The sequence below is a fragment of the Sceloporus occidentalis genome, unplaced genomic scaffold (assembly GCF_023333645.1).
Source record: "Sceloporus occidentalis isolate IW3139 unplaced genomic scaffold, rSceOcc1.0.p SCAF_21, whole genome shotgun sequence".
In the NCBI taxonomy this organism is placed as follows: domain Eukaryota; kingdom Metazoa; phylum Chordata; class Lepidosauria; order Squamata; family Phrynosomatidae; genus Sceloporus; species Sceloporus occidentalis.
Window position 1 is genome coordinate 10502206 of NW_028317001.1, and position 21539 is coordinate 10523744.

General features: G+C 42.5%; 2 protein-coding genes across 2 annotated transcripts in view; both read left to right on the plus strand.

Annotated features, from left to right (window-relative positions):
* The window catches only part of LOC149301585 (uncharacterized), a 339201-nt gene that overhangs the window by 293291 nt on the left and 24371 nt on the right, over nt 1-21539 (plus strand). The window lies entirely within an intron of this gene.
* Nucleotides 6428-7609, plus strand: LOC149301588 (uncharacterized; the record flags this gene model as incomplete). The annotated part of the gene is made up of 1 exon (XM_089484319.1): nt 6428-7609. A coding segment is annotated over one exon (1020 nt), but the record flags the coding sequence as incomplete, so codon positions are not given.

A 21539-nucleotide genomic window follows, 5' to 3' on the forward strand; every position in this document is an offset into this window, starting at 1 on the left:
GTTTTATGGGGACTGTGTGTGTGTATGTGGTGTTTGCTAGAGCTTTGTGAGGTATTTGTTTCACTGGGTTTATATAATAAATTTACTTATGTCTTCACTTCCCAAAAATGAGCATAATCCAGGATGCAATCTTCACTCCTAAACCTATACATTTATAGATTTTTGTTGTATAAGTGCAACATATTCAGCAGTGTGCATATTTTTTAAAAATATACAAGGAAAAGTGAAGAAATTGTGATATTGACAATAGATCCGTTCAGAAACAATGCACACAAATGTACATGCCTCAATTTCTGTGTGGCTTTAGCAAGCAGAGGGAGGAGGTGCATACTTCATGCAACTGCTATGACTGACACACACAAACACACACATTTTGTAATTGTCAATTTTTAAACCGCTCCGATCTTTTTGGAAAGGTGGTAAATACATACATTTATTATTATTATTATTATTATTATTAACACAGCAGTTAAACTCAGAGATTTGTCTCTTTTGGAAAAATGAAATGATTATTTTCACCAGTGTCTAAATGAAAAAGGGGGCAAAATGAGGGGAGGTTGTGTATCAGATCCATAAAGTAATACAGGTCTTATCCAGCCCAGGGGCCGGAATTTCTCCACCTGGGATATAAATCATATAATCATAGAGGGCAACTAAAATGGTGAAGGGTCTGGAAACCATGCCTTATGAAGAATGGCTTAGGGAGGTGGGGATGTTTAGCTTGGAGAAGAGAAAGTTAAGAGGTGATATGATAGATCTGTTTAAATTTTTGAAGGGATGTCATATTGAGGAGGGAGCAAGCTTGTTTTCTGCTGCTCCAGAGACTAGAAACCGGAACAATGGATGCAAGCTCCAGGAAAAGAGATTCCACCTCAACATTAGGAGAAACTTCCAGACAGTAAGGGCTGTTCAACATTGAAATAGACTCCTTCCTCAGAGTGCAGTCGAGTCTCCTTCCTTGGTCTTCAAGCAGAGGCTGGCTGGCCATCTGTCGGGGATGCTTTGATTGAGAGTTCCTGCATGGCAGAATGGGGTTGGACTGGATGGCCCTTGGGGTCTCTTCCAACTCTATGATTCTATGATTCTATGTGGCAAGAACAGGACATTCCCAAGCCAACATGGCCAGGCAATAGTGTGGAAAATGGGCAATCTCTATGTGGGCAAAGGCACTCTCAGGATTGTGACTTCTCTGCATGCAGAAGGCTGCCATGGCAATTGGGGAGGAGGGCTGGATCCCATGGGACAACTAGAGAAGAGAGAGCTCCTTTCCTGCCCTGTCTGACCGGGGGCCTCCCTGGGGGATGGACGGCAACTGGTTTGGCCACTGGGAGAATGAGGGGCCACCAGGCCAGACAGCCTGACCCAGCAGAACCCTCCATGCTCCAGTGTTGCTCCAGGTGGAATCAGGCTACAACTGGCCATTCACTGACCCAGGTATTACCATCGAGTTGTGGAAGCCATCCCGCATGACCATTTCTTGCCTGGTGAGAGTGTTTGGTGCGAGGTATTGGAGATGAATCCAGCTGTGTTTCTGTAGCCAGAAGCAAAACGAAGACATTTTCCTCTGAGGGCCACTGGGGAACTCTGCAGGTTTCAGCAGATGATAAACTCATTGCACATCTAGCTATGGGGACATAACCAGGGCCTTTCCCAATTTCCCATCCCCTGATCCCCAGCTAATCTAACAAGGTATGGAGTAACTTGTGTAGGGGAGCTGCTGTGAGTCTATGCTAGGTCCAAGGGGCTTTGTTTGGTGCAGAGGGAGGAAGGGATGCCCATCTCTCAATTGGCCCAAAGGAGGCATATGTCACCTGCGTATGTCACCAGCAGGATGCTTGAACTCCATCTTTGTGGCTTTGAATGCTACAAGGTTTCTTTCCAAACGAAGCCTAACCCTGGTCTCTTTTCTCAGGAACTTCATCTTGGCCCCCTTGTACACTGCTTTGCGGTATCTTTTGCTGGAAGTGACCAAAGTGCAGGCCCACCAGGAACCCCCTGCCTACCTGATGGCTGACACAGAGGCCAAGCGGAGGGAGTTGAGCTCCAAGAAGAAGAGGCTGCCGAGGTGCAACAACTCTTTGGTAAATTGCCATCTTGACTATTAGTTTCATCTGGGTCACTGCTGGGCTGGCTCATGAAAGCAAGCGGAGAACAACTGTCCAAGTTTGCCAGAGGGAGTCCTGCTTAATGTCACCTCATTTTTTCAAGGGCTTTGAAAATGACCCATTTCTCTCTCCTGCTCCCACTTTCCCTCTTCTTCTCAGTTCACTTCAGTTGCTGCAAAACGTGTTCCAAGTTCAAAAGACGTGTCCAGCGCATCAACTCAAAAGAGGGAGAGGGGAGGAGAGAAAGGGGCAGGGCCTTGCCCTTGCCAGGAGTCAGAAGCAAAAGCAAACTGCTGTGCCCTTCCTCACTTGTGTGATCTTCATCATTAACAACTCTGGCCATCTTGAACTCCTTCTGGTGTTGCTTGTCCACATGTGTCTTGCTTTCCCCATCTGTGAAATGCTGAGGGATATGGAAGAATTTCTCTGAAAATAAATTGGGGATGGGCCCGGTGGCCCTCAAGCCCAGAGTACTCCCCAGAACTGTTTTTGAAATTAGGAGAGATATGGCTAAATTCACTATAATTCCTTGGTGACTAAATGTACTTTACATGTTGGGGTAATCAGTATCCCAATCAATCAATAATATCTCAGAAATGGTCTAAATTATATTGTTTATTATATTGAAAGGATTCGAGACAAACTGGATCTCAAAGGCTGTAGCTTTTTGCTTTCTTGCAGAATTTAAAGTTTATTTCCTGGACTGATTTCTGAAGTGTTGAAATAATATTTGCGATGCACCATGTGCTTTCCTCCCCTTTTGCTTAGTTACTCTCTGGATAAGGCTATTTTCTATTGCAGGTGACCTTTGCGGATGTAGCAGTATATTTCACCGAGGAGGAATGGAAACTGTTGACAAAGAAGCAGAAACTTACATACAGTTCTGTGATGATGGAGAATTATGAGAATGTGGCCTTTGTGGGTAAGGAACCTGAATCCATTGCCCTTCCTGTGAAGACTGAGGGCCCTTTCATCATTCACTGTCAGAGTGCTTTGTTTCCACTTTAGAATGATAGAATCAAAGCAACTTCCTGACAGTAAGGGCTGTTTGATATTGGAACACATTCTTTCCTCGAAGTGTAGTGGAGTCTCCCTCCTTGGAGGTCTTTAAACAGAGATTGAATCGCCATCTTTCGGCGATGCTTTGATTGAGAGTTCCTGCAGGGCAGTCAGTTGGACTGGATGACCCTTGTGGTCTCTTCCAACTCTACGATTTTATGATTCTATGATCAGTTATGAGTAATGTCTATGAAGGGAAGAATGGGGAACAAAAAATCTGCTTTTTGTCTAATGTTTCTTTTCCATCCTGAGCTTGCTTAGCTCCATGATTGATTCAAGAGGCCCTTTGTTACCGAAAATGCTGGAGTCTGGGGAGGACACCCACAAGTGCTATGCTTTTAGAAGAATTTGGTACTTAGCTCAATAGAACGAGATAGTTTTCCTGGGGCAACAGTGACCTCTGGATCCAGCCCAGCTATAGCAGGTCCTGAATCAAAGAGTATGTCAGAGGCATTTGAAATAGGTTTTTGTGTTTCATTTAGGGGGAAAGGAAAATACACAGACACACATACTATATATATAAGTGTTCAAGACCTAGGTAACAAAGGTGGGAGTGGTGAATAGATGTTAAAGGTATCTATTAGCTATCCAGAGCTTTATCCCAATTGTTGAGGATTTGGAATGGGGAGAGGTCAGTAGTTCCTGCGACAATTGGGGTTGGTGAGTGCATTGAGGTGCTTAGCCAAGAAAACAAACAGAGTGTCTGTCTGTAACTGGACTGACACTGAAGAACAGCAAGTTGGGCCTGACATTTATACTGAAATTGGTGCTTGGGGCAGAAACTGAGGGTTCGGGAAGGTTTATATCTCTTTAGAATATTTCCTGGGTGGGGAAAGAATGGCGTGAACACGAATTGAATGCAGTGGGTGTTTGATGCACATACCTCAGACAAAAGGGATTAGCACACCGCCTCTCAGGTCCTTGTTGGCTCTGAATTTCGATCGCGTTCACAATCCAAGGTACACTACAATCTGAGGGTGACGCTCCCAGATGCAGCTCAACAATAACATGGCAGAGTATGGAAGCAAATATCTAGATATAGGTATTGGCAATACACTGACCACTTTCCACACTTAAAAATAAGTCACAGACGCAGTAGATTTCATTCAAGTCCTTGGAGGTTCTTTATCTTGAGTTGCAAAATAATTCAAATGAATAAATGAATAATTTATTATGGCACATGGCCAGCTTAAAAAAACAAACAAAGTAAAAACAAGTATCACAAAGCATCACAATAAGTAAACTGCATCCTAGCACTAAGGATAAACATCAGTTCATAAAATGAAATCCTAAACCTTGCAGGTAAAAATTGTCCCAAATAACTTTGAGAAATATAGACTTAAAACAGTAGACTGATTCTATGTCATAATTATTTCAAGAGACCGCAAGAGCCATCCAGTCCAATCCCCTGCCATGCAGGAAATCCAAATCAAATTATCCCTGACAGATGGCCATCCAGCCTCTGCTTAAAGACCTCCAAGGAGGGAGATTCCACTACACTCTGAGGAAAGAGTGTGTTCCACTGTCGGACAGCCCTTACTGTCAGGAAGTTCTTCCTAATGGTGATGTGGAATCTCTTTTGCTGTAGCTTTCATCCATCGTTCCGGGTCCTAAGCTCTGGAGCAGCAGAAAACAAGCTTGCTCCCTCCTCAACATGACATCCCTTCAAATATTTAAACAGGGCCATCATATCACAACCTTCTCTTCTCTAGGCTAAACATCCCCAGCTTCCTAAGTCATTCCTCGTAGGGCATGGCTTCCTTCACCATTTTAGTTGCTCTCCTTTGGACATGCTCCAGTTTCTCCACATCCTTTTTAAACTGTGGTGCCCAGAACTGGACACAATATTCCAAGTGGGTCCTGACCAAAGCAGAATAGAGTGGCACTGTTACTTCCCTTGATCTAGACACTATACTTTTCTTGATGCAGCCTAAAATTGCATTGGCCTTTTCAGCTGCTGCGTCGCACTGTTGACTCATTTTCAAGTTGTGGTCTACTTGGACTACTAGATCTCTTTAACTCATAGTTTCATTCAGCCAGGTGTCGCCCATCCTATATCTGTGCATTTCATTTTTCCGCCCTAAGTGCAGTATCTTACATTTCTCCGTGTTGAATTTCATTTTTATTAGCTTTGGCCCAGCTTTCTAGTCCATTCAGGTCATCTTGAATTTTGATCCTGCCCTCTGGAGTATTAGCTACTCCTCCTAATTTGATGCCATCTGCAAATTTGATATGTATGCTCCCAATTCTGTCATCCAAGTCATTGATAAAGATGTTGAATAGCACTGGGCCCAGGACAGAGCCCTGTAGGACCCCACTGGTCACTTCTCTCCAGGATGAAAAGGAGCCATTTTTGAGCACCCTTTGGGTTCGGCCGGTCAACCAATTACAAATCCATGTGACAGTTGCCTTGTCTAGCCCACATTTCACAAGCTTGTTTGCAAGAATGTCATGGGGAAATTTGTCAAAGGCCTTACTGAAATCAAGATATACTATATCCACAGCATTCCCTTCATCTAACAAGCTGTTAATTTTATCAAAAAAAGAGATCAGGTTTGTCTGGCATGACTTCTTTCTCTGAAACCCATGTTGACTTTTTGTGGTTATGACATTGCTTTCTAGATGTTCAGACTCTCTGTTTAATGATCTGCTCTAGAATCTTTCCTAGTATTGATGTCAGACTAACTGGATGATATTTCATGGTTGTTTCTGCATCAGTTTCAAAAAATTTCTGCGACAAATAATCACAGTTACACAATATCTGGCAACTTCAACAGTTACCTGCTCCTAATAATGCAAATATTTGCAAGCTCTCCTCTCCAACTTCCATCAACTTCACCATCTCTTGTTCACACACCAATTCAATCCACACCGATTCGCATGTGAGATGTATACTGTATTGGCTGTGAGTCATCTGGAGCCAAACAGCATGAAGTGACCTCTGCAGTTTGTTTGCATCATGCCTTGGGCTCTGACTCTATGGCAGTCTCACAGGAAATGATGCCAACTGTCAATCAAAGTATTTTGCACTTTTTTAATGGAATATTTTTTCAACAGTCCTTTGACTATTTGCTTCCACTGATTCCCTCAAGGCACTCCCCATCCAGTCTCTTCTTTGCTAGCTGCTATGAGTAAGGATACAATCTTTCCATGGATTTAGGGTATCTGGAACAGGATCATGCTCGGGTCACTCACACCAACTTTATTAATTTACTGTCAAATAGGGAAGGGTAAATGGGGGCTAAATCTGGGGGTAACACCCTCCTCTCTTAACTCTGATTTTCACTTATCTGTCATTGTCCTTCTTTACAGAAGAACTTGTGAGTCAAGAGAGAGTCCAAAGAGGAGAGAAGTCACATAAATGCCAGCATTGTGGAAAACGTTTTTCTGCGAAGGCACACTTAGTGAGACATCAGAGAGTCCACACAGGAGAGAAGCCATACAAGTGCCAGCATTGTGGGAAAGGTTTTTCTCAGATGTCACACCTTTTGGAACATCACAGGATCCACACAGGAGAGAAGCCGTACAAATGCCAGCATTGTGGGAAAGGTTTTTCTTCCAAGTCAGTCCAAGTGAGGCATCAGAGAGTCCACACAGGAGAGAAGCCATACAAATGCCAGCATTGTGGGAAAGGTTTTTCTCGGCAGTCAAGCCTAGTGATACATCAGAGAGTCCACACAGGAGAGAAGCCATACAAATGCCAGCATTGTGGGAAATGTTTTTCTCGGCAGTCAAGCCTAGTGATACATCAGAGAGTCCACACAGGAGAGAAGACATACAAATGCCAGCATTGTGGGAAAGGTTTTTCTTTGAAGTCAAACCTAGTGATACATCAGAGAGTCCACACAGGAGAGAAGACATACAAATGCCAGCATTGTGGGAAAGGTTTTTCTTTGAAGTCAAACCTAGTGAGACATCAGAGAGTCCACACAGGAGAGAATCCATACAAATTCCAGCATTGTGGGAAATGCTTTTTTTCAAAGTCATGCCTAGTGTTACATCAGAGAGTCCACACAGGAGAGAAGCCATACAAATGCCAGCATTGTGGGAAAGGTTTTTCTCGGCAGTCAAGCCTAGTGATACATCAGAGAGTCCACACAGGAGAGAAGCCATACAAATGCCAGCATTGTGGGAAAGGTTTTTCTTTGAAGTCAAACCTAGTGATACATCAGAGAGTCCACACAGGAGAGAAGCCATACAAATGCCAGCATTGTGGGAAAGGTTTTTCTTTGAAGTCAAACCTAGTGAGACATCAGAGAGTCCACACAGGAAAGAAGCCATAGAAATGCCAGCAGTGTGGAAAATGCTTTTCTCGGAGGTCAGGCCTATTCAATCACCAGAGAAGCAACATAGGAGAGAAGCAACACAAATCTAAGCAGTGAACAAACATTTTTTTTGTAAAGAAGGAATACAAAAATATTTTTTTCAATCCAGCGGTGCTAAGAAAAGGCCCTTATGATTTTATTTGTAAAGTTTTTCTGTCAATATGTCTTTTTATGTTTGAAATTTATGTTTTAAGTTTAGGTTTTAATTTCTATAATATAGATAATTGCTTTGGGTTATAAATTTGGCTGGGGATTATGGGTCGTGATTTAGGTTAGTTTAGATGGGGGGGGCTAGGATTTGTTGCAGCTAGCTAGAATAGCAATGATCGCATTCGGAATTTGTGGGATGTTGGCTGAAGAAAGTTGGGGATCGGTAGTAAGAGAAAGGGAGCCAGCTTCTTCAAATGTCTGGAGGGAGAGATTGTGCTTGTGAGATGGATGGCAAAGTGGGGCTGGTTAATAATGGGGGATAGATGGTGGGAATTGTAGGTGGGGGCTAGGTTTTGTAGAAGGTGGAGTTTTAGGTTTTGGGGTTTCAATATATTCTTTGGCTTGGGGAGGGCAGTTCTGGCTTAAATACTGATTTTCTGACTATGTGTTTTCAATAAAGTTCTTTGCTATTTCAACACACTGGACTCTTTGATGCGTAGAAGTTGTGAATTTGCACAAAACTGACCCTTTCTTCGCTCCTCAGTCCTCAGCTCCATTCCCAGCCATAAGAACAGCAGAGACAAACACACATCTATCTATCTCTATCTATCATCTATCTATCTATCTATCTATCTATCTATCTATCTATGTGTGTATATACAGTATACACAGAGAGACAATTTCCAAAGCAGAGCTTTCCTTTCCTGCCTTTCCTGGGCTCCATTGTGGCCTCTTCAAAATCTCCTCAAAAGAAGGAAGGAAGGAAGGAAGGAAGGAAGGAAGGAAGGAAGGAAGGAGGGAGGGAGGGAGGGAGGGAAGGAAGGAAGGAAGGAAGGAAGGAAGGAAGGAAGGAAGGAAGGAAGGGGAGGCTGCTGAAATCCCGGTGCACTCCTTTCCTTCCCTCAAAGGCCGCCAGTGGGATAAACAACAGCAGCAGTAAAGCCCTGGTGATCTGTATGCATGATTAGAAGGGGCCTTTGGATTTATGTGCGCATGCGCAATCTCCTACCTGAAGCATTGCTGCCCTCACAGTCTGTTCTGAGGGATGGAAATGGGGGACAACCCTCGTTCGTTTAGAGCAGTGATGGCGAACCTATGGCACGTGTGCCAGAGGTGGCACTCAGAGCCCTCTCTGTGGGCACACATGCTATCGACCTAGCACAGAGTTTGACAGAGTTTCTTACTAGAAAGCCAGAGGGACGTGGCACTTTGCAATAAATAAGTGGGGTCCGGGTTGCAGTTTGGGCACTCGGTCTGTAAAAGGTTCTCCATCACTGGTTTAGAGGAATGGCTGGAAGGTCTTCTGGGGACCCTGGGGGTTATAAGAAGGAAGGAAGCCCCTCTTCTTCCTCAAAGGAAGTGGGCCTGCCAGGCCTCCTCTCCCTCTTTCCTTTTCTGCCTCCTCCTCGGGGGATTCCTTGGGCCCAGGTACTTGGGGGGTTATTATGAGAAAAGATGTCAGGAGGGACCCTTGGAGAAAGACATGGCCATGGAGGGGATCAGGATCCAAATGTAAAAAGGGCTTTGGGGAGCCTTCTCCCTCCTGGAAAGTGGGGCAGAGGAAAGACCCCCCCCCCCCATTCTGATGCCTCATTTGGAGAATTTTTCGGGTGGGAGGAGTTTTCCCTGGGGTCTCGGGGAGGGGGCTCTGTCTGGGAGGGAGAGAAGAGCCCCAATTTAGGACACAGCCAAGAGAAGGCAGACGGAGGAACCCAAAGACCCTTCTGGGGAGAGGGACACCCTCCTGGCAACCTGAGAACTAGGCTTATTGGCCCACAGGATCTGGATTTTCCTTCACAACAACCCTGCAAAGGAGAACCAGCAGAAAGACCCTGAGCCCCAGAAAGATTACCCCCCTCCTGGTTCTGGGAAAATGCTGCAAGGGCCTTGGACCCCCTTGAAGAGATGTAGGTTAAAGGATGAGAAGGAAGGAAGGAGGGAGGGAGGGAGGGAAAGTGCCAAGGGAAGAGAAGCATAAAGGGACTGCTGAAGTGGGGAGGGGAGCATCTGGGACCTGATCCAGAAACCCACCTCCCAGAACGCATTGTTAGAGCCTACCACAGCTCAGTGTGATGCTTTGAATGATCATTGCGCAGATAAAATTTCTCACAGAAGAACCAACTTCTACGATGCCAGCATAAGATGATGATGATGATGATGATGATGATGATGATGATGATGATGATGATGATGATGATAGATTTATTTCTAGGCCACCCGATCATGGAGAAACAGGACAGGTTACAACAATAAAATACATCGATGTTACAATAAAATCCAAGAGAAATCAATCCCTATGCCCCGATCCCAATACAAAAACTGGATTAAACAATGATAGTATAAAAACAGGAAAACAGTAAAAACATTTGATTCAAATTGTAGAGGCTATAGGTCAGGTGTCCAGTGACTTTGTGAGTAAGATCATACTGGATCAATTTGAATCTGTGAGCACTGAAGATGGGGACAAGCTCCTTGGAAGTGTGAAGAAGACATCTTGCCCTCTCGACCCTTGCCCTTCATGGCTGGTCCTCCAAGGAGGAGATGCACTTAGGACTCTCCTGAGCTATATCATAGATGCATCTCTTAGGGAGGGCTATTTTCCATCTTGCTTAAAAGAAGCGGTGGTACAGCCGCTTCTGAAAAAGCCCTCCCTAGATCCCTTGGACATGAACAATTACAGACCAGTCCCCCATCTTCCATTTCTAAACAAGGTGATTGAGAGGGCAGTTGCTCTTCAAGTCCAAGTGGTCTTGAAAGAATTAGATTGTCTAGACCCTTTTCAAATTGGCTTCAGGATGGGATATGAAGTCAAGATTGCTATGCTCACTTTAGATGATCTCCGCTTGAGTATCGACAGGAGAAGTGTGACCCTATTGATGCTTTTGGACCTCTCAGTGGCTTTTGATACTATTGACCATGGCATCCTTCTGGAACGTCTGAGGGAATTGGGGATTGGAGCAATGCATTGCAATGGTTCCGGTCCTATTTCTCAAGCAGATTCCAGATGGAGATGCTTGGGGACAGTTGCTACTCTAAAAGGGAGCTTAAATCCGGCGTTCCTCAGGGCGCCATCCTATCCCCAATGCTATTCAACATCTACATCTAACCGCCAAGAGAGTTCATCCGGAGGCATGGGGTGGGTGCTATTTGTATGCTCATGACATCCAGAGATATCTCAGTGTCAACTAAAGAAGGCATCTCCCCTCTGAATGAATGTCTTGAGGCAGCAATGGGCTGGATGAGGAAAAAGAGATTGAAACTGAATCCAGACAAGACGGAGGTGCGTGTTGTTGGAGATCCTAATCTGGGTATGGAGGTCTGTCAACTGGTCCTGGATGGAGTCACACTTCCCCTAAAGGACTGTGTTTGCAGTTTGGGGGTGCTCCTGGATCTATCTATCCAGTTGTCAGATCAGATAGATGTGATGGCCAAGAGTGCCTGTTATCAGCTTCAGTTGATACGCCAACTGCGTCCCTTCCTGGAACCCGAAGACCTACAAACTATGGTGCATGCGCCGGTAACCTCATGTCTTGACTTCTGTAATGTGCTCTACATAGGGCTACCCTTGTATCAAGTCCGGAAACTTCAACTAATCCAAAATATGGCAGCAGAGAGGTCACTGGAAAATCTAGAGGTGACCACATCACACTTATTCTAACATATCTTCACTGGCTGCCCATTAATTTCTTGGGACAGTACAAGATCTTGGTTATAACCTTCATGGCTTGTGTCCAACTTATTTACAGGATTGCCTTCTCCCATATAATCTGCCCCACACACTGAGGTCCTCTTGTAAAAGCTTACTGCAGCCAGCAATAACAAGGCTCCATGCAGTTACCCAGAAGACTTTCTCTTCTGTTGCTCCCAGTTTGTGGAGTAGCCTCCGGAAGAGATCTGATATATCACCAGTCATGAAGGTTTTAAAAAGGCGATCAAGATGTATATCTTCCAGCAGAGCTTTCCAGATTAACATTACAGCAATCTCCTACTAATTTAATAAATTGTTCAACAACTGCTCTAAATGCCTGCTCTATTTTTAATAATTGTTTTAATAATTGCTTAAGATTTAATTGTATTTTATTCTGGATGGAAGGAATTGGGAGGGTTTTGGAAGCAACAATGGTAAGTTGCTACAGTATTTTACTGATGTGTTTACTGTTAGCTGCTTTGATCTGTTTGGAGAAGCACAACAACAACAACAACAACAATAATACAATGATTTGATAAATAAGCAAGGCAATATGATTAAATTTAAAACATTAGAGGAAATAAGAGAAGAAGGTAAATAAGGGAGAGGTTTTTGTTGGATATGAAAACATATGGAATAGAGATAATTAGTACAGAAATATTAGGAAATGTGCTTGCTATCAGGAAATGTTCACTTGTGGGGAGATTGTATAAAATCCTGTTAAAACATGAGATGGAATCTGAAGTGGTTAAAGAAAACATGATTCAATGGCCAAGAAATCTAGGACACAATATTGAGATGGAAGAATGGGAGTTAACCTGGAAAAGGAGGATAAAATACACAGCTTCCCAAGCCCTAAGGGAAAACTACTACAAAATATTTTAAACATGAAAATATACCTAAATGACATAACGTTGGTTTTAATCGTGACTGTCTGAAGCATTGAATTTATTGGAGGGAAGAGAGTTCAGTAAAAAGTTTGGGGTGGATTTAATGTTCTCCTGCCCTGACCTCCGTTACTTTAAGGATAAATTCTCAGTGGGGAGGAATAACTAACTCTCTTTCCAATACAGCCAGATGCGAACACGCTGCCCAACTCTAAAACCCCATGGAAAGTGCATAGGCTTCTTCTGTACCTTGTCAGTTAGTTCCAGGTCGTCCTCTGATTCTTATGAGATCCATGTTCCTGTATCCATGCCAGTAAGATCCCAGCAGCAAATGTGAGTCATCCTCCAATCCGCATTCAACATCCAAATGGGCTGCTTTGACTCCGTAGGTCAGAGAAAACCTGTCCATTTGAATGAACAAAGAGTAGAAAGATGAGGTGGTGCCCTTTTCCATATTGCGGCTTTTCTCCTAAGGCCAAGAACCTATTGCATAAAAGTGTCCCAGACTCACTTGGCTCCCTTCCTCTGGGTCAGAAAGAATTGTCTGGTTCAGGATCGCCGTCTCTTCTTCATTTTGCATGATGCCTTTCTCATTCATCTTAAGGCCAGACAATTTTGTGGAGGGACCTTTCTTCTTTCCAAGTCCTTTGTCTGGAGAAGATTTTTTTTAAAGGATAAGAACAGTCTAACAAATAAATACAATTTTACCTGAGCAAATTAAGTGAAACTCAGAAAAAGCATCATAGGATATATCAGGCAGAACTCACTTCATCATGTAAACTTTTAACAGGTTCACTAGTGGTCAAGTTGAAGGCAGTTCTTCATTTGTCTGTGTTCAAAGGAGGTTTGTCATAGGCCACCTCCACCATAAAACTGTGGATGAAAAAGCCCACCAGCCTATATGCCTAGAAAAGAAATTGAGGGCACCTTCCTGGTAGGATTTTTCTTGAACTGCCTCCCAAATAATATGTCTTCTGCGAAAGATTACAAGCCTTGTGTTTTTTAAGGAGCAAATCTGTGTCTAAGCATGGCCATGAAAGAGGTTCATACATTTCTAAATGGGGTTGAGAAAGTGGAAGGAGACACGGTTTTCTCCTTCTCTCTTCTTGCTTGATCTTGGGGTCATTTAGTGGAGATGGGAAATTCAGGACAGACAACAGCAAAACAAAAACCACATTTCACACAGTTCATGTAAACTTTGCCAGACTGTGACTTCCATATTATTGGGGCATTGAATTTCCTCCAGGTTTTCATCCATGGGGCTGGAGCCCATTTCCAAAATAGAGTCAGCACCAGAGAGAGCTCAGACTAAAAGACAGAGCAGATTCACCAACCCACTAACATGGAAGTCTCCATTCACTACTCTCTATGTGATATAACTCCAAGCCATTGTCCTCCAATGTCCTCTTTCCCTCCCAGTTAACATTTGTAGATTATCCCTTGCAGATCTTGGAGAACGAACTTCCAACCGAAGGAAGAGCAATATCCTTATTTTACTAGTATGTGTTCTTTTTTTAAACAACGCTTTTGTTCATTCTTTATTTTGTATCCTAAGCCACCTTGAGACCCATCCATGGGAGAAAGGTGGGATGAAATTTAATAGATAACACAACCATACAGTTCAAAGAATGTACAATAGGAATGGATGAATAAGAAGGATGCTTTCAGGTGAGATCAACCAGTCCAACTTGTGATGCCTTCACAAAGCAGGAGTAGGTTCCACTGTAAGAAAGACAGTATTCAAAACACTAACATAAAATAGGAAACAGGCAAACTAACCCAGAGAAATGCTCTTCTCCTGAGGTCTCTCCTCCTTCTCTCAGCTTCAACTGACTCAACTCCCTCCTTGGACAAGATTCTCAGTTCTTTCCAGGGAAACCAACCAAAGAAACACATTCTCCTTGGTTCCATCTGACCACTTCTCCATGAGTCCAATTACATGGGTTGCATTTCTCTTAATAGGATGATTTCAATTGCTTTTTAACATTTCACAGTCAGCTTTCAGGATCCATAGATTCTGCATTTCAATATATCCTCCAAAAGCCAACCTTGATTTTACATTTTATGTAAGGCACATCATACTACAAACCCATTGTTTGTAATAGGACTTGAACATCCAGGGATTTTGGTTACTTCGTGGGGTCCTGAAACCAAACCTCAGCAGATACTGAGGTCAAACTGTAAATAATGTTCAAATTCTTTTAGTTTTCAGAATAAACAACCATACAATCAATAAAATTACAATTCAAACATACATCACACTTGTTCTTATTTTTGTTCTTATTATTGCCATCTACATCTTGCTCCTTCCTACCTCCTTTATTCTTTAAACCGCATGTGAAGACTAGATTGGGTGGAGAGGCTGAGGGGAGAACTTCTATCTATGCAGAGCAGCCGGGGTATCGGTATCAATAACTGTGTCAGTGACAGTGAAAAGCCCTAATCTGGAAAGGCCTGCCAAAAGAGATCCATTTTAACAGCCTTTTAAAAGGCTTCTAAGGTGGTGATGTGATGGATATCTTCCAGCAGGTCATTCCAAAGCCTAGGAGAGGCAGAAGAAAAGGTCCTCTGGGTTGTTGTATCCCAGGGGTAGGCAACCTTTTTGAGCCAGGGGCCGGGTTGCTGTCCCTCAGAAAACTAGGGAGCCAAAGCCAAATAAATAAATAAATAAATAAATAATTTTTTAAAAAATTAATTAAATAAATAAACTGGGACAAATGTAGGACAAAATTTTCAAATGGAGGATGCTTTTTTAAAATGGAGGACACGCAAAAAAAATTGCTGATTTTTTAAAAAATGTTAATATACATTTATGTTTTGGAGGCTTCTATAGTCAATTGCCCTTCTTGCCCACCGCTTGCCCCCCTTGCCTGCTGCTTGCCCCCCCTTGCCCACCTCCTCCTGATAGGCCAAAGGCCCCACGCCCTCACGCGAGAGGCCAAAGGCTCTGGTGGCAATCGGCAGCGGGACCGGGCGGGGGCCGGTCCCAAGGCCTTGCCGGGCCGCATCCGTCCCGTGGGCCGCAGGTTGCCTACCCCTGTTGTAGCCAATCTAGCCTTCTTGGGCTTCAGGAGACTTTTTCCAGTGCGAGAGGATTGTGTGGAAGAAGGCTCTCCTGCAAGTAGTCAGGACCCAAGCCATGAAGGGCTTTAAAGGTTACAACCAAAGCGTTCGATTCTGTTAGGTGGGATTTCATGTTTTGCTTACTAAAAATTATGAACATGGGAAATAACTTTGTGAGGAATGTGGAGGAAATATATTCTGAACAAACGGCAAGATTAATATTAAATGGGGAACAATCAGAAGATTTTGATATTAAGAGAGGAACAAGGCAAGGCTGCCCCCTCTCCCCCCTCCTGTTTATTATAATACTGGAATATTTGTTAAATAATATTAGGAGAAATAAAGAAAGCAGGGGAATTAGAGTTAAAGGAAGAGAACTTAAAATACAAGCGTTTGCGGATGACTTGTTGGTTATAGTGGAAGAACCCCTCCGGCATGTGGAAAGTTTGATGAAGGAAATAAATGTGTTTGGCAGGTTATCTGGCATTAATATAAATACAGAAAAGTCTAAAATAATCACTAAAAATATGACTAATATTGAGAAAGAAATATTGCATAAAAAACGGGATGTGAAGTGACTAAAAAGGTTAGATATTTGGGAATATATATTTCGGATAATAATATGAATCTATACGATAATAATTACAAAGAAATGTGGAGTAACATCAAGGGAAAATTAAATAAATGGAAGTATCTAAATCTATCGTTACTGGGAAGAATTAACGCCATCAAAATGTCAGTCCTACCTAAGATTCTATATCTTTTTTCAAATTGACCAATTAATATTAATAATAAAACGTTAGATCAATGGAATAAAGATTTAAAGAACTTCATTTGGAAGGGGGGCAAAGCTAGAATTAAATGGAACTGTTTGAAGGAAAGGAAAGAAAATGGAGGATGTGTGCTCCCTGATCTTAAACTATATAAACAAGCCTGGAATCTGAGCTGGTTGAAGGAGTGGATTAGACTAAAAGATAAAGATATATTAAATTGGGAGGGTGCGGATCTTAGGTATGGCTGGCACGGATATCTTTGGTATGGTAAGGGCAGCATTAATAAAGACTTCTATAATAATCCGATAAGGAGGGCCCTGATGAACACATGGAAACTAATCAAAAATAAGTTTTATATAAATGTGCCAGCATGGGTTTCAACTCAGGAAGCCTTCGCTAACAGATGGGATAAGCAAGATGAATGGATAACATATAAGGACCTGCTTGATGTTAAAGATGGTAAGGAAATATGTATTAAAACTAGGGATGTGCTTTCAGGAGAAGGGAAAAATCTAAATTGGTTTAGTTATTACCAAATAAAAATGAGATTTGATAATGATAAGAAAGTAATTGGAATTGAGACAAAATTATCAGAATTAGATAAACTTCTTTTGGAAAATGAGGGGAAAAAGATAACTAAATATTATAATATTTTAAGGCAAAGAGACTTAGGCCTGTTACAGACTGCCAAAACAAAGCTGCTTGGGGTCTCTTTGGAGGTATGCTATTTAAATGATGCATGGGTCCTAAGAGTCCGGAGGTCGTGCCAAAGCCACACTCCATTCCTAAGCACTGGAGTGCAGCTTTGGTGCAGCTTCCGGATTCTTAGGGTGCATGCATCATTTAAACAGCATGCCTCCAAAGAGACCCCAAGCAGCTTTATTTTGGCAGTCTGTAACAGGCCTTAGAGATGGAACCGATCAATCAATACATGGTGGATTGGGCCAGGGACTTTGGAAGAGAAATCCCCATGGAGGCATGGGAAATGGCGTGGAAAAGGACAAATGGTTTCACAAAATGTTTGGATTATAAGGAGAACTTCATTAAGATCAGTCACAGATGGTATTATACCCCGGCAAGATTGAAAAGAATGTTTAAATTAGAGAGTGATAAATGTTGGCGATGTCAAAAGGAAAAGGGGTCAATGGTGCACATGTGGTGGGGATGTGAAAAGATAAAACCTTTCTGGAACAATATACATGATATAATCCAACAGGTATTTAATATTAGTTATAAAAAGAAACCGGAGATTTATTTACTAAATAAGACTTATTTTGTGAAAAGAGAAGATGAAAGAAGATATTGGAAAATAATTTTATATATGATAACGTCAGCGAGATTAATCATAGCTAAACATTGGAAAGACTCCGAAGAGCTGCAAATTGAGGAATGGTTGTCAAAATTAAATAACATCAAGCAGTTAGATTTGATCTCATATAGACTTGACGAGGATAAAAAAGAGAAAATGCAACTGGAATGGGAAAAATTAATGTTATTTTTGCAAAAAAGATGGGGTTTGGAGGAAAGACTGGTCGAATGGATAATATAAATGAATGTAGATCACTATTAAAGAAATATTTGTGTGTGAAGTGGAAAACGAAATATTTATGACCAGGGAAATATAAAGCTCTTTTGGTTTTTCTTAACAAGGCTACAGATAGTTAAAGATGTTGGGAGAATACATAAAAGACTATGCAACACAAATTGTTTGGCTTCTTTTTATTTTTCACCTCTTTAAGCGTTGTATATAAGATTAGCAAGAAGGTATATAGAAAGATGTTAGTAGTATAAAGAAGATTTGCAAAGACAGGAAGTTATTAAAAAGGTTTTTTTTGATTGATGTGAACAAAAGTTTTTTGTTTGATGTGAAACTGTAAATAGATACTGTGTAATATTGAAGTATTGCTACAATGTAATATTGTTCAATATGGTTTATTGTGTAATAATATGCTATGTAGTATTTTTCTATGTAAAATAAATAATAATAATAATAATAATAATAATAATAATAAATAAAGGTTACAACCAACACCTTGTATCTTTCCCAGACACTAATGGGCAGCCAGTGCAGGGATTTAAGAACCAGTGTAATGTGGGCAGTTCTAGAAACTACAAACTACAAATTCCATGATTTCACAGGATGTTGCTCTAAAAATTAAACTGGAACCAGTGTTGCATGCAATGTAGCTTTCTAGAGCACTTGCCCCATTCTATAGGAAGGGCAATGGGTCCTTACCCACAGAGGACACATTTTCATAGGTTTCCATCATCACCTCGTTGTACAGAAATTTCTGCTTTGGACTCAAGAGTGGCCATTCCTCCTCTGAGAAGAACACTGCCACATCTCAAAAGGTATTCTGCAACAGAAAAGAGCCTTTGCTTAAAGACAGAGGATTGTAAATAACAGCCCCATTGCTTCCTAGTCAGTCAAAGTCCCAATGGCTCCACCACAAAAAAGGAGGTCTGGACACTAACCTGTCCGGAGGTCTTCTTTCCTCCTGTTTCTTCCACAAAGGAGGAATTGAGGGTCATTTCTCTTCTCTCCCTTCCTTTGGAAGCATCTTGGTTCTTTCCACACCTGCAGAAAATACAAAGTGTTTTTATGTGCACATATTTATGCAATCTTTCATGGACCACAGAAAATACAATTCAACAGCTCAAAGGGCAAATCACACCTGAACCTTCCCTAAAATTCAAAATAAATCCATTGGAAAGCAGGATATAAATTAGTGATTATATTATTATTATTATTATTATTATTATTATTATTAGTCTCGTCTCCAAACCCTCAGAGAGAGAATCTAGTGAATGCTGAAATACCAAGACAGTTCACTGGGCCTTTCGGGGCGTAGAGACCAGCATCATTAGCCGGCATGAGGGCGAAGATGGCGTCTGCACAGCACACTCCCTGACTCTTCACGCATGCTGGTTTGACGCTGCACACTGCACCACATTGCAGGTGATGACACAGTGTTCCTCTGGCGCTACATCCAGATGACGCAGTGCCAAAGGAGTGCAGAAAAGTCACACCATTGGTGAATATGGCACTTTCCCCCCGGCACACAAAGGGGCTCCTTTTTGCACCACGGAAAGGCTACATCATGGCCACAGCGTAGCCTTATCATAATGCAAAAAGGAGTTGCAAAAAGCAGCATGTTTGCCCTGGCCCTGATCTGGCGCTAAAAGGGGCAGCTTGTACATCCCCTTAATTTCCAGAAAATGGGGCTAGGATTGGAGTCCTAGGGTTGGCCCCAGCCTTCATCACTCCCAAAGATGTCAAGAGGAGGAGGGCTGGGTAGGGCTCATGTGTCTGATTGATTTTAATGGGTCTATTTTTTATTTTTTTCTTAAAATAAGCTACATAAAATCATACTGTATAGATAGACAGCAATAACAACAACAACCCAATAAGAACCATAGCAATCACAATATTAAATGTCTATATTTAATGTTTCCCATTGCCTTCTTCTAAGGCTGAGAGAGTGTGACCCAGTCATCCAGTGAGTTTCTGTGTTGGAGCTGAGATTCAAACCCTGATCTCCAAAGTCATAGTTCCACTATGCTCAAACCACTAGGTGACATTGGCTCCTACAACATGGACATCATTTCACTGGGCCATTGTATGTCATGGACTTGGCCCAGCTTCCTCATCCATGGAGGTCAGCCTGAGATCACAATGGGATAGTCTCAATGCTTCAGGCAAAGGGCATCAGACTGAAGTCACAATGGGAGAGTCCCAATGCTTCAGGCAAGGAGCATCAGCTGCCCTCGGTTCGCCTCTCACATCTTCCTCCTCCGTATCTTTAACTTGGGCACCATCCACTTCATAAGGTCCTTTAATTCCTTTATGTCTTCCTCCATTCGATAAACGTCTACCTGGGGTTCTTCTGTCCTAGGGCGGCTATCAAGTGACTCCCCCACTGCCAGGTCCCAGGCCCCCAACGGCCTTCCTTTCCCCAGTCTGGGGCCAGAAACCCAAATCCTCCAGTGGTGGCCTGGGAAGTGTGAGCTTCAGGAGGTTTCCCAGTCTTGGGCTTGGCCCCTAGTTCCTCTGAAGAAGACACCACCAGACTCTCCAGAACCACCGGGTTCTCCAAGGACTCTTCTTGTTCCTGGGTCTCCATTGGAGTTAAAAGTGTTATACTTTGCAATCGGTGAGATCTGGAGTCAGTCCTGTGCTCAAAAATAAATCTCATTTGAAACAAAAGAAGCTTTATTGATGAATCCAGGCAGAAACATCCATTAACACCTTTTTGCAAAGTCTGAAGTCCAAAGGTACTTGCTCAACCCCTCCCTAAGCCAGCCCCCCATTCCTACGCTAAAGCAACACAAGCGGAGGTTGCATAGATACCAAGGTTGTGTATACTTCCCCTTCCCTTCTCCCAGACAGCCTCACCTTGAAGAGCGGTCTTCCCAAGCCAGCTTCACTCCTCCTTGAGAACCATCTACAGCTGCAACCCCATCCCTCTCTCCTTCATCTAAAAGCCACTACATCTGTCCTTCTATCATTTTCCATGATGTGCTTTCTATAACCCATCACTCTACACTACCTACTATGAACTACAACTATAACTCCTACTTTAATAACCAAACTCTAATATTTTTACTCTTTATGACAGAACTCTTATACACTAATTCTGACACACAATGGGCCAGTCTTAATCCTTCAGGTATACAGCACCAGTCTGAAGTGACAATTCTCCTGTCTCAATCTTTCAGGCAAGGAACATCAGCCTGAGGTTGCAATGGGCCAGTCTTAATCCTTCAGGTAAAGAGCACCACCCTGAAGTCACAATATTACCGTCTCAATTCTTCAGGCAAGGAAACTCAGGCTGAGATCAGAACTAACGGCGCCAGCCTTCTGTAGAATTTAAAGTTGAGACTCCTCCCAGCAGTGACTCCCAGAATGCAATAATTCAAAGTATAAGGTTTGTGCTTATTATATTTTCATATGGTATCATATTATGTGGAGATTGATAGGGTTTTATATTATAGATAGCTATCTATATAGTTAAGCCATAATGTTAATGAAAACCGTTGTGTGGCTGAGTTCTGTGGTCCAAGGCCACAGGTGCAGTGGTTGAGCAAAGGCACATGAGAGCTTCATTGCTTTTAGAAAAGTGCCAGAATCCCAGATGGGAGGACACTGCGCAGAAAAGGGTGGGAGAACGCTGTGCGGGAAAGGGCTATCCAGTCAATTAGCTTTATTGGTGAATGGAGTGCGGTGGATTCATATGGTTATAAAAGGGATATGTTGATACTTTCATTCCTAAAAAAAACCTCACTTCCATTAGTACTGCCTTTTGTGTTGCAAGAGGGGCTGCAATTAAGACCCTGACAGATATATCTCTCCCCTTCCATTCACCCTGCTATCCCAAAAGGGCTGGAGAGCATACCAAACCAACCACACAACCTTTCCCTGCTCTTGTGTAACTCCAGGTCATTAAAAAATACAACGCAGATAGTCCAGGATTTCCTACTGGTCGAAG